At 35.2% G+C, this 14535-nt stretch overlaps 1 protein-coding gene across 1 annotated transcript in view; it reads right to left on the bottom strand.

Annotated features, from left to right (window-relative positions):
- LOC149075430 (uncharacterized) overlaps nucleotides 1-14535 on the bottom strand; it is a 136606-nt gene that overhangs the window by 95597 nt on the left and 26474 nt on the right. Inside the window, exon 2 of the mRNA XM_089242761.1 lies at nucleotides 1407-1719. Within this exon, the coding sequence (XP_089098887.1) occupies nucleotides 1407-1719 (313 nt within the window). The remainder of the gene's footprint in view (nucleotides 1-1406; nucleotides 1720-14535) is intronic.

Raw genomic sequence — 14535 nt, forward strand, 5'->3', positions numbered from 1 at the left:
AAAAAAGGGAGGGGAGCCAAATTGGCACCTCCATTTTTAACTTCGCCAAGAACTCCGCAGAAAATGTCGTCCTTTCTATCGTCATTCATTGCGACGAACTGCAGGACGCTATTCCCCTACTCGTATCAATGTAAAGCTTGTTAATATGCGCACTGGCTAGCATGGAGTATTTACGTCGAAAAATCCTTCTCAAAAGCAACATGGCAAATGAAATGAAATGCCATAAACGAAGTTCGTTGTTACGGCATTCCCCTCTCATTAACCGGCATGTCAGGAAACAGCAAGGGAGGCAAGCATGCCGGGAATGGCAGTATTTTCCTGAATGTCTGGAAATTCGAGTGACTATATTGCAGAACTCGATTGAATTGACTAATGCTTCTTTGACCAGTTTTTTTGCATCAATTGACGAATGTATACTGTGATAATTCATAATGCCGGGGAAAGTGAGGTTCAATAATGATCAAACAATTGACTGATGTATATGTTACGGTAAATGTGATAAATCGGATATTTTATGCGTATTTACCAATCACCTTGGTAAATTTGATATATTTATTACTTTTACCGGCGATTATCCATAATAACCAAGTGCCGTTGGAAAATTTGATAAATACTTGAAATTAATCGTGTTTATCTGTAATTATGCATAATACCCTTATGTAATTGATGAATTAGATAAATATTAAAAAAATTGCAAATGAGTCTAGTATGTGCGACGAATATACTCGAACCCCGATATAATGATAACAAATTTTACGATCGTACCCCGATATAATGATGTAATATACCTATGACTTACCATGCCATGCATAGTAGTATATCTTACAGTACAGTTTGTCATGTTTTTCAACGGCGTGACGCTTGGGTATTATGCATAATCGCCGGTAAAAGTGATACATTTAAGGAAATTTATCAAACTTACCAAAATGCTTGGTCAGTAAGTATGCATAACAACCGCACTTATCACATTTACCATAACATATGCAGTCGAATCTCGTTATAACGAACTGTTAGATAGGGGAGAAATCATAACTTTATGACGAAATTTCGTTATAAAGGAATTCCAGGTTATTGCATTGTTCCTAAGCAAACTTATCTGAGGGATAAAAAAAGTGTTCCCTAAAACGAGATTTTTCGCTATAACGGTATTCGTTAAAACGGGATTCGACTGTATATATACTGTGATCCTTATTCGACTTCACTTTTCCCGGCATGACGGAAACAGACCAGAGACATCAAAATTCAAAAACTTAGTAAAACTCGTGAACCTCGAGTTTTACTGTATGCCGGCGTATTCGAGGGAGGGGGGGGGGGAGGATCGGTATTAATTTTCCACGTACTGGCTAGTAACACCTCCGTTTCAGGGCAAAATACATTTGCAGAAAAAAAACCCAGCATGTTCTTACCTTCTAAAAGTAGGCCCATGGCATGCCTGTAATGTGCAGCGGTAAGGCTCCTAGACGCTAGTACAGCAACAGAAGTTCTCAACGTTGGCTCTTCCATGTCTTCGTGGTTTTCGAGGAACACCACAAGTTCTGTGTTTGGCGGGACAGTGCGTATCGTTTCGTAAACAGTTTCTCCTTTGACCTGAGTACCTAGCAGGTTGACTTCGTTGCTGAGGCTGGAGGTGTACCTGAGGAATCGGACCCAGTTACAGTGACGCACGCGGTGGGTCCCGACATCTTGGATCTCGTCGTAGCAACCGAATCGATGAAGAACCTGTGGAATAGGAAATAATCCGTTAAAATCTGATTTTTTTTTCTGGAAATCCATTAAACATACAGTAAAACTTGTTTTGCGAACACCGCGGATACAAAAATAATCGTCCGTAAAAGAGGGGGGTGACCGTTAATCAAGGGGTTTGAAATGCATACTTTTATTATATGAGGGGGAATTATATTATTTGGCCGTAAAAGAGAGTGGTAACCGCATCTGAGGGGGGTATTCGTTAAGAGGGGTTTCACTGAATATATGTTACGGTAAATGCGATAAATCGGTTATTATGCATAATTGCCAATCGTGTCGGCAAGTGTGATTAATTTATCTATTTCGCATTTACCGGCGATTATGCATAATTTTCTCAATAAATCAACCTGATATATTTGATAAATACTTGCAAAATTCATCGCTTTTACCAGCGATTATTATGCATAATGCGCTAGTGTAGCAATGGACAAACCTTTTTAGAAGAGGGCCAAAAAAGAAAGAAGTTTTGTGAATTAATTTAATCCATTAATTTATAACTGGAATTTTTATGCTGCGACAGGCCAGATAGAGCTTGTAAGAGGGTCACATTTGACCCACGGGCCGTAGTTTGACTATCACTATTCTTGTATAATTGGTGGATTTGATAAACATGAAAAAAAACCCAAATGAGTCTAGTACGTTTGACAATTATAGTCGGACCACGATGAAATGAACTACCATTTAATGAATGATTATCATGAAAGAGCATGATTTTATGATTAAAATCGTAGTTTCATAACTAAAAATTCGTCAAAGCGAAAAATTTGTAAAATGAAAATTCGTTATATCGGGGTACAATTGTTAAATGACATTGTGAAGATTTTTGATCGAAGTGTTTATTATATCGAGGTTCGATTTCAGAATTCGTTAGTTAAATTGGAGAAAAAATAAATTTCATCACAGCGATATGGGACCGATTTACCATATTTTTCAATACAAAGGTCATTATTTATACTATATGTGAGGAATTCAGTATAATTTATCCTGTTTACCAACGATGTTTTATTATTACGCATAATCGCCGGTAAAAGCGATCGTTTTTTCAGTATTTATTAAGTTTACGAACGACACTTGGGTAATATGCATTATCGCCGGTAAAGGTGATGAATTAATGGAACTTATCAAACTTACTAAAATGGTCGGCGATTATGTACATAATTGGCGATTGTGCATAATAAACCGGATTTATCACATGAATTGTAACATATGTCACCTCCCCCCGCCCTTATGCGAAAAACACGAATGTGAAAATTTCAAGAACTTGGAAAAATACTTCCTAAAATGTTATTAGACTCAACCCATGTTACTCTATAGAAGTTGTTTTACACTAAATTGTTTGTGAAATGTGTTTCAATAGGTGATACACACGTTCGTGTTTCTGGCAGATAACAAAGTAAGTGATCCGAACCAGCTGATAAACACAAAAGTGAAAATTTGCACAATCATGTGTCTGGTCGATTCATCGGAATGTTTTACGGGTCGATTTTCGTAAGTGCCAGGATTTCAAGGTCTTGGTCAATTTCTGAGATCAGTGTTCTTGACTTCATTAAGTACATTATCTCCGAAACAAGATCACACTGTAGCATGCGCCAACGGGCCATACTTCATGCACGCGAACGACACGCACGCGATCTATGTAAATTTATTTTTCACAGTGTATTATTCTCGATGCGACTGCCATAAGATAACAATAATCAAATCGGCACAACAGCTTCATTTTCACTAACTGCTCCATTCTTAAGTGTGACCTTGACTTTACGAGCAAGAAAGTCTTCTCTTAGGTATGTTCCAGCATGTCTCTGTCCAGATGAGTCGGATGGACATGTCCGGTGAGACAATAGACGGAGAAGGGGGGGGGGAAGAACAAAAATAAAGATAGTATCGCCAAACATGCGTCCGGCACACGGCCATATCATCTTATCACTACCGGAAACTCGGATCATCTGGTTGCCCGTGTTAAATGTTGAAGATGGCGAGTTTAGAGAAAGGTAATAAAGGGATCGAACACCACCTTTCCTATTTGCAGGGATAAGCGAGAGAGATAAGTTCTGCTGAGGGTCAAGCAACGGCTAAACGAACTTCAGAACTTCTCCGGTAAGCTTTTTGTAATTGGTTGAAGCGGAGCATTACGAGATAGATTCCGAAATGCTGATAAGGTGTTTCGACTAAACCATGCATTTGCAAAAGGTGAGGGGGGTTAGTGAATAGCTGGACAAAATAACAATGATAATAATTCGAGAGAAGAGAAAAAAATTATGGCGATTGTTTTTTGCAGAGCGGAAAATCTGTCCACGCATCGATGAGCGTCGCGTGTCCAGTTCGATCTTATTCTTGATGATGGAAGGGTAAGAGATGAAAAAGAGAGGCCTAACCGAAGTGGACGCATGGGAGAGAATAAGACAAAAGCCAATGAAAGGTAAATCATGCCCCCAAGGATACCATATACAGGTGAAAGATTCTCAAGACGTGTCGGGAATGGCTGATTCTCTGAAGAAAGAAACCTAATAGGTCCGCCTCTCTCTGATTGCGTAAAAAAAAAAAAAAAAAATTGTATTTTTTCACCTTGATTGCACATCCGCGGAAAGGTCAAACTGGATATCCAGTCATTTCATCGAAACAGCATACTGCTGATAACTTCGAAAATCTACGATGTGTATGGATTTGTAAGACTACACCAAAAAAATCACTTACATTAGGAGCGTACAGCACTTCTAAGAGTCTTATACAGTGAATCTTCGATATAACGATATTCTGTTGGACCAAGAGAAAATATCGTGGAAAAAGGGATTATCGTTATGTCGAGGGGGCAACATTATCCTTACGTATGGTCAAATTTATGCTGCTGTTGTCATATTTTCTACATCGACATTGCTAATAACATCAGAAAATGGACATTAATGAATTTATTAGCCGCAAAAAATTGTAATATTGATTAGTTTATTAATAAAATTTTCACTTATAGGTGCCATTGTAATATATGATATCCATACTTGTCATTGGTATCTTTTTCTCAGCCACCTCGTTGGGCATTTTGCCTGTTGTGGCCTTGTATTTGTATTGTCCCTGTGTAAAGAAGTTTACTGCGTTGAAATTTCATGTCTTACACAGAAAGTAGCAATGCCAATAGCTTTCGGTGATGATTTAGCGCAAAATATTGATGTTATTAGACGTCTTCAGAAGAACGAGAACAAGTGACGGAGTTAAAATTAAATTCAAAACGATTTTAGCAAAATATAAAATAAAATTATTTTTTTGTAGCGATTTAAAAAAATCTCCTAAAAATATAGTTATAGATGGGTTTATCGGAGTAGAGGATATCGTTATATCGACTTACCACTAGACTATATATAGGAAATTCCAAATACGATTTAAAAAATATTGTTGTGAAGACGGATTTATCGTTATATCGAGTATCGTTGCAACGATGTTTCACCGTATTCACATTAAGATATCCGACTATTTTTTTTAGCACTTATCTATAAAATAGGACCGGGATGAGCTAATAACTTCATTAATTTTGATTGAAAGTGTCTCAAAATATCAAAAACAATAGGCCTAATAAATTTTGGACTACCTTTAGTGATTATCTAAGAAAGAGTTCATTTTCATTTCATAATTTAGCTAAAGTTAATATAGTATTGAAAACACGATTGCAAAAAGATCTACGAATTAAATGTTTTGTCATTTTCACAGCCGGCCTACATTCAGCTGGTGATGATACAGATTATGAACTAAAATTTCAAGTAATTTTAAAATGATTGCGGTGTTCTCATAAGTTACGCCTGAATTTGCTGATGTACGTGTGAATTTTTTGAAATTCCATTCTAAATATCGTGTATAAAACAATACGTGTATGCAATTAGACCAATGTATTTGATGGGCATTGTGTGGATTTTGATTCATAACCTTAACAACATGGGAAAATATTATGTAAAAAATTCTGTTATGATACAATCAATAGATCTTTTAGAAATCGGTTTTCAAACTCGAGTAAAATATCAAAAATAGCATTCTTCGTAAAACACGTTGAAAGTTTTTATTCAGAGATACTCTGATGAGAGTATCAGAGATTACTCCCTCTTTATGATTAATCTCTTTTTACTCTTTCCTTCAAAGCGCAGCATTAAAATGTGCGTAACTTCGGTTCAAAACATCATATAAATAAAATAAGACCTGACTCGGAATCACAAAAAATGGGGCTTTCATTAAATATTAAAATTAAAAGATCGATATTTTCTTCCAAAGCGATGTTTTAAATGTTGTCAAATACCTTAAACAAGTAATCCATTATGGTAGGGTGGGGGGAGAGAATTGTTTAGTTAAAGATACTCACATCTCAACGTTCTTGATGGAAAAACTGTATTAAACTCATTCAAAGGAAGAGCAAAGTAGACGAAGAAATAAGTATGCACAATAAATAAGACATTGTCGTAGTTTTAAGTGCTTTATGGATAAGGAGGAGTCACACACAAAAAACAATCGCTACTGATATCAGCCCTCAACAGAATAATAGTGAATAAGTTATTGGTTTTGGTTTCAGTTCTTGTAACTGATAATTGAAGGCACTTGAAGATAATACAAGCAATATCAGCATATGTGAGGAAGAAATGGAAGAACGTATCAGAATTTTAAGGAGCTGCACAAAAAAATATATTTACATTTACGATACTAAGTTATTACAGTATTAGAAATAATGACAAAAATTTAGTGTCTTTGACCAACTTTAATATTACTATATACGATTCTATATAGTATTTACTGATACAGTATAACTCTTAGTATTCGCTGACTCTGAATCGAAAAGTAATTTTCTTCAATTTTAAAATAAATAACGTGATCCTCACGTATTCCCAAGACATCCGTACTATCTGTCCAGAAAATCCGTTAGTGTTAGTAAACATCCATGCCCGAAACGGGATTCGAACTTAGACCTGCACAGTCAGAAACTAACTGCCTAACCACTCAATTGCAAGGCGGATTCGATAGGTGGTAAGAAAATGTTGAGTGTGAAAAATGTGGTTTTTATTTGTTTAACCAAGTCATTCCCGAAAAGTTTTAAATAGCCGAAACATTTGATGCATTTATTGCATTTTTTTTTAATTAAAGCAATGCTGCTCAAACTTTAGCAATGTTTATCAAGTATATGGAGACGATGCTTTTCACACGAACCAATAATTTAATGGACAAAAATTTTAATAATATGCGTTTTAAATCAATTTCAGTGTAGTAGAAGAAGTGAATCGTTTAGCATAACCTGTTGAGGCCGAAACATGAGATCGACCACTGAAAAAAGTTAGTTTCAAATTTATTGAAATTTATAGTTGGAAAAAAAATTATTGATTCAAAATAATCTCTCTTTCAATGAATTGTTTATTTGATGAGTTAAAATTGGTTGATAATTATTTATTCCGTCTAATTCACGCCAGGAAAATATGTTTAGATTCGTAGTAACCAATCGAAGTCTTAAATCAAAAGCGTGATTATAGAAGGTAAATTATCATGGTAGAAACATAATTTGACACGGTAAGTTTTAAATTACAAAGTAGGGGGGGAGGTATTTTATCCCATCAACCATGCGTACCAGACATTGCAAAAATTGGATCAAAATCCCTCAATAATTCCTTGTTTAGAAAATAATTTACAGATATTATTACAGATATAAGATATCAGCTAAATTATAAAGAGTCCAAAATCTTCCGTTGGGGAAAAAATATTTGGATATTTCGAACTTTTGCTCTTTTGATCAACAACAAAAGAAACACTCAAAACTTTCAGGTCAGAATGGTGATATGCAATTACTTAGTTGCACCTCAGACAGCTTATTACTCTTACAAAAACGACGCAGGTGGAAAACGAACAACACAAAACGACGGCTTAAGAAGCTCGCATCGGAAGTGCAACTGCTTGATCAAGCAGATCATAATTAATACAAGTGTCTCAGAGACATGAAGGAATAACCACCTGGCTATGGTTTCAGTCGAAACGTGTAAATTTAAGGGTGTCTCCGGTCCGTGAGAGAAAGATTGCATCGAGTAACATTGAAAAGAAAAAAAAAACATCTGGCAAGAACATCATCACATTGATTTATATTCAGATTAGACTGCGTTTCCGCACTTTTATCGTAGAACATGAGCATTGTTTGAGGATTCGTGATGCGTTGAGAATTATCTCTCTCTCACACGGTAATCAAATAAGGATTTTTCTCATGTAACCCATTCGGAAAGCACCGCGAATATTAAAATTGACACTTCTTGATTTTTCTACTAATAAGAATGAGAATTAAACAATGACGTATTAATTCGGCAGTATTTTTCTTTATGTACTGCACTCCCCGTATTAGCCGGCATGCCGAGAAACATCGAGGAAGAACCAAGGTGCCGGGAAATTCGAGTGACAGATTCCGGAAAATTCTCAAATATCTGGACTGCATTTCGGATCTTTTCTGTGGTACGGACTGCTTTTAGGTATTTCTAGCTGTATTGTTGCTTTTGTTAATACAAAAAAACCTTGGTTTTTTTATAAATTTCGGACACTGAGCATGTTCGTTCATTGTCATTACACGAATTGATTGGAAATATGAGTAGATTGCGTACCATTTCTGCATTCGTTGATCATGTGTGTAAGATTACAATGAGCATAGTGAAAAATTTAAAAAAAATGCATCGGAAAATATAATTCAACTCACGAAAAAAAGCAAAAAACATATTTCTTCAATCTTTGAATATGCAGAATACCGTATCCGTTCATCATGTTAAGTAAACGTTATTAAAAAACAGCAATAAATACACTGAAGTGCCAAAAGTCATGGGATACCTCTTGATATGGTGTGGGAACCTCCTTTTACCCGGCGAAATGCAGCAATAACAAGAGGTATCTCATGACTTTTGACACTTCAATGTAAATTCTCAATTATTTTCTGATTCCCACGAAAAACGCGTTTACTTCAACAGAAAACTTTTATTTTATTTTTAATTGCTTATGTATTCCGTTCGTAATACATCCGACTACGTTCGAGGGAGTTTTTCTATAAAATGGTAATGGAGTGTACTTTAATAACATTTTTTGTGATAGGAAGTGCCCCAAAATGTTGAAAACAATACTAAATTTTGGACTATGTCATTTTATTTTTATGCCAAAAGTTATTATTTTATGTTAATTTTAACCAACATTCAAGGGATATTCCAAAAGCTATTGCAAAAAAATTCGATGAATGGAATATTTTGTTATTTTCACAAATATATTATCTAGTAATGATGCAGGTTATGAATTCTAATATGAAAGATTTCATGATATTCTCATAAGTTTGATCATTTTTGTCACACCACGGTCATTTTCTGCACACGAGGGTTAATTAGACCGGGACCACAATTTATTTGCCGATTCCGAACGGCAGGCTTGTTTTTTATAGTCAGCGAGAGGTTGGTGCGCTAACCTCTCGATGGGGGACTCCCTGCGGGTAGCAATTTTTTTCTGCGATCATGTGGCCGTTTCTGTTGTACATTCCTAAGTCAGGAAAGTTTTCTAACAAGGGCGAACCCGGTATCGAACTCGCAACATCTCTAAACATCCTTTGGTGTTTTAGGCGATTATCTTATCGACCTGGGCTACTACGCCCTTCTTATAAGTTACACCCAATCTATTAATATACGCGTGAATTTTTTTAAATTTCATTCTACATAAGTCCATAAAACACTGCAATTAGACAAATATATGTGACAAACCTTAAGTTTTGGTTCATATCCTTAATTGTACACATGGCAAAATATCATTAAAATTTTGTAAAGATGCAATGAATATATTTTTAGAAATCATGTTTAAAACTCAAGTAACAAATGTCAAAAACAGCATTCTTCGTGAAACACATTTTTATTACACGTGTTTAAACGAAGTTTTTAATCACAGATTACTTGAATGTAAAAACGCAACACTAAAGTGGACGTAACTTCAGTTCTGAGCGTCATATAAACAAAACAAGGCCTGTGTTTTGGAATCACAAAGAATAGGGCTTTCATAATGAAAAACGAAAAGGATATTTATTTCAAAATGACCTTTTTTTAACATAGGATACCTTAATATGAACTGTTATTGGTCTTTTGCATGTATTCTGTGATCCTTATTGAACCTCGTTTTTCCAGCGTGTCGGGAATCGACCAGGTACAAACATTCAAAAATCTGTTGCCCCCCCCTCGATTTTTATGGCATGCCGGGTAATGCGGGGGGATCGCAACATAAATTGCTATTTTTGTATTCATTTAATTTATTTCTTTACGTAACATAATTTTCTGCTCTCAAATATTAAGGTCAATAGCTAATAATAACATCGAACTTATAATACATGGATTACCAAATTCTATTCGAAAAACAGTATTAATTTCAGCCTTGCTATCTTGGGTAATAGTTATAGAGATTTCCATTACCTCCCAAACTATTATTATGCCTAATTTCCGTCAACACCACAAAGCAATATTCACCAGCGGTGATCGACAAAATGGCAGTTGATTGCAGTTATGAAGTAAAACTCCCATAATCAAGCCACTCCTTTTCCGCTTTTAATAACCAGTGGCGAAAAAAATATGAATCGATAACTGAAGGCCATGTACAGACTCGTACGTAATCAATATCGTATAAGACATAATGCAAATTCAGAAGTGAGAATAAAGAAAGAATTATTATAATGAAATCAAAGAATGAAAAATTGATACTTTGATTGTAATATGGGTGATATGTTCTGAGAACGATCGAATTCTCTCGAAAAAAAACAATTTTATTATTATTCTGAATATTGAGGAATTCTAATTGCGAAAAGGAAAGAGCGATTATTGAATATGAGCTTCACATGATGAATGGAATAGAGAAGAAAAGTCAATAGTTTCATTTATAACACCTTGTTGACCCGATCAACAAGGTCAATAGGCTTTACATTCGATATTGATTGATGTATTGGTGTGATGATTCCGGAACGCAACGTGTTACTTCTGATTTATTTTACTGAGTTCGAGATTTCGGTGCATAAGGTGAGGGTAAAAAATAATTCTGCCCGTGTTACGAGCGTTCCGTACAATCCATAGCGGGGTCGATACTAAAATTTGTACACGTTGTATTCGAAAGCGCACTTATAGTTACAAAATCACTCGAATTCTCATACCAATTGGGTTGAGGTTGACATCAAAATTTGTTCTGCCCCCATTAATTTAAAGAAAAACTGCAAATGGTAATGAATGGGGAGGGGTGGCTATTCGACATGTATTTTACGGGAAGTTCCCGTATTTTCCTATAATTTTAGCCATTCACTTTTTTTTAAAATAAAAATTTCTCCCCTTTTCCCCGTATTTTCAACGAAGTGAACATTAATTTTTATTCTTTATTGAAATCATACGTTAAGATCATTTTCATTACTTTTATTCCACTATTTCAAATACAAAAATAAAAGCAAGGGTCGCAGCAGTCAAACTGTCCGATAAGGTGGTCGAAAAAAAAGGCCGTATGAAATTCATCTCGCATATTAATAATGCTGAAATTTTTCCGTGAAATGTATTTTAATACATTGTAATAACCCATCATTTCACTATCCGGCCACTTACAATGAATTCAGTTATAATTCTCAAAATTTGTTTACCTTTGGCAACTTTTTTGATGGACATTGGCGATGTGTCCCATATTTTTCCCATACTTAGTATTATCCCAATTTTTCTTATAGTACTCTCTAGGGAATATAGTCAGCCTAGTAATGAAACACGTCCTACATCAGCGGTTGCAAATCCTGACATACTCCAGAAATTTGTGGTACTTTCGCTGCAACAAGGAGAGTGACTCGATACCATCTCTGAATTAGGTAGATATTGTTTTCAACATTTAATATTGGGAAATTTTTCATATGAATATTTCACTACTGATCGAGCATGTCAATCAGTCGCATGTCCCCCCACCCCCGGCTCCTCACTCGCTAGATCTAACTCTGTTAATTTTTAGTTGTAGTGATTCTGCAATGATGTAGTATCTGTGTCGCGAAACGATTGCCCCATTACCTGAATTGAAAGACAGTACCGCGGCCTTATTGCTCGAAACTTAAGATCGATCACTTACGGGCTATCATTATTGACCACACTTGGGCATGTTACTATTCAACTTCAAATGACACAAATTTATAATGAAGAACAAATCGAGCAATATCGCATGAATTACGAAAGCGTTTAATATTTAAATACAAAAATATAAAATATGGAGCTATCACAAGGCAAATTTGCCCAGCAAGGTGGAGGAGGAAAAAAATTGAAGAAAAAGGGTAAAATATGGAGAAAGACAAGAAAATATGAATGAATGGATAATATATTGAAGAATCAAATCAAATGTTAAAAAAGGGAACTACTTTTCATGACCATGTATGAAAGGAGGTTGTTTCTTTCACGTACACAGGGCTAGGAAAAAATCAAAACTCACTCTCGCTAATGTTAAAAAAAAAAAAAACCGCATAAAATTGTGCGAAATAAATGATTTTTTTTATGTGATGTTTTAATTTAAGTGCGTGTAGCTGTGAAAGTTGTCTCTATTTAGTGATTTTTGTTACTACTTTTGGATTAAATATCAATACATTCGGATTTTTAAGCCTTTAAGCGGCAGAAATAAAACTTTTAGCTCGTCAGAAATCACACTTTAGCTGGGCAGAAATCACTAAACCCTCTACAAAATACCATATCTTTTTAAATGAAGTAGAATTTCTTCCGATTTTCATCAGCAGGTGTAAACTAAGGAATATAAGAGAAAATGTTCCATTGGAAAGTTAACTTCACAAAATATCACCTTGTCAATGCTAAAATAATAGACTCTCCTGGAGGCAAGATATCTCGTTGATGCCGTTCAAGAGTTTAAATCAGTGGTAGTGTAGTGGAACATACACAACTTTTCAAAAGGATGTCCAGATTGATGGTCCAAAACGGCTATTACAGTCACTGTACATGGCTATTCTAAAATGCTAATTAAGCATGGCATATCCCATGATGACCTTGTGCACCATGCAAACTATGCCATAATTAGCATGATGTACACACTTCGGTAAAGACCCATCTATCTCTCAACAGGTCAAATAATTTCATGTTCAACTTGAATCCCAGAAATTCACAAACATTTACAATCATATAAACAGATAACCACAAATATTCAATATTTCAAACTGATTAATTGATATTTTTAAACACCCGGAAAGCATTTATAAGCTTCGTTCGCGATAATATATGATCTAATACCATCATGAACAAATAAGTAAAAAGTATAGCGATCGATTAGTCAATGTCCATAATCTTCTTTCTCTAGCAAAGAGAGAGTATATTCATACAGCGCCGGGGTTAAATGGACGGTGAAGTGACCAAAACACGCCAAGGTGTTTCGTAATACATACATAACACGCTGATCACGGAATCACTTTTTTTAGTACATTATAATCATTATAGAGATGCGGTATATATCATCGTTTACGGTCGTCGCTAATGCAGTCGTTTTGCCTTAGGGGTTTGTGTCGCTTCTTTCCTTCGCCATTTAAGGGACAACTTTCAAAGATTGGTGGTTTGACTTCCGGTCCCTTAAAAAAAAACTGCCCGAGGAGGTCCCTAATAAACTATAGTTATAACTAACAGTATCATCACTGTATATAAAAGCTAAATTTTCTTACAACATACACGATCTTTTCTTTGAGTGTAATTTGGCGTGACTTTTAATCTATGTGTGGAAAATACATAATACAGAAATACTTGTGAGTACTCAAGGATAACGGAGGTGCTTTTTTGTATTTTTATTACATAGAAGATAACGTTTTGGGTAGTTTATTATTATTATTTTTTTTAAGATGTAAGAGAAAAGATAAGTTAATTGGGTGTTCGGAATTCTTCATCGCGTGCAAGACGGCAAGTCGTGGCTGAATCTTTTGTCTTCTGAGAATTTGTTCGTTACGGAAAGATGGTTTCTAAGAACTTGTAAACGATCAGTTCATGGCATTCTAACCGAAAAGGAATTCCATAATGATATCCATTAGCGGCCTGTCATAAATGTACATACGCTATATACCGTTGTGTATTGAGCGAAAGAAAAGATCTGTGTATGAATGGATTCTAAATAGAAAAGATATGAATAGCCGAATCCATCGGAAATATCATGGAAAAAAAATCAATTTAATTATTCAGTAGCGACTGTATTTTCTATCGACTATATAGGATTCATTATTTGATGATTTTCAATGTATGGACTATTTTCAGTGTCGTGACAGCTAAATGGGGAGACAAAAAAAATAAGAATAAATGAACGAAATGTCTAATCATGTACCGATGGTTTAGGTATAGAAAATGTGTAAGGTGGAAATGTAATTATATGGAAAATGATAGTAATCAAGCACCGCGTTAAAGACAAAAGTTGACAGGATGTTCTAGTTAGTTTTATGGATAATAGTCATGCGGTTTCTATGCTTGCTATTATATTCGGAAATTTCGCTGGGTTATTGAATTAGTAGGAAAGAATGGTATGCATAACCTCCAATAGTTTCGCGGAGAGTGTGAAATTAATTAAAAGAGGGATAAAAATTCTGCGGTAGATTCTAAAATTAAAAAAAAAAAGAAAGAGAAAGTAGCAACAAAAAGAAAGAAATTAAGCTTTGCTTGAGGCCAGGGCCGCAAAGAGATGAGGAAAATTTGTATCTTTCGTTATCATGCCGAGAGAAATGTATCGCGTGATAAGGTGAGTCCAGTCAAGTCACAATGGAGGCAGTTTGTTTATTTTCGTGCTCCGTTAAAATTTTGTTTTAAAACG

This window comes from Pholcus phalangioides, unplaced genomic scaffold (assembly GCF_987345545.1).
Source record: "Pholcus phalangioides strain wild (caught in Gottingen) unplaced genomic scaffold, Ppha-v1.0 ptg000015l_1, whole genome shotgun sequence".
NCBI lineage: Eukaryota > Metazoa > Arthropoda > Arachnida > Araneae > Pholcidae > Pholcus > Pholcus phalangioides.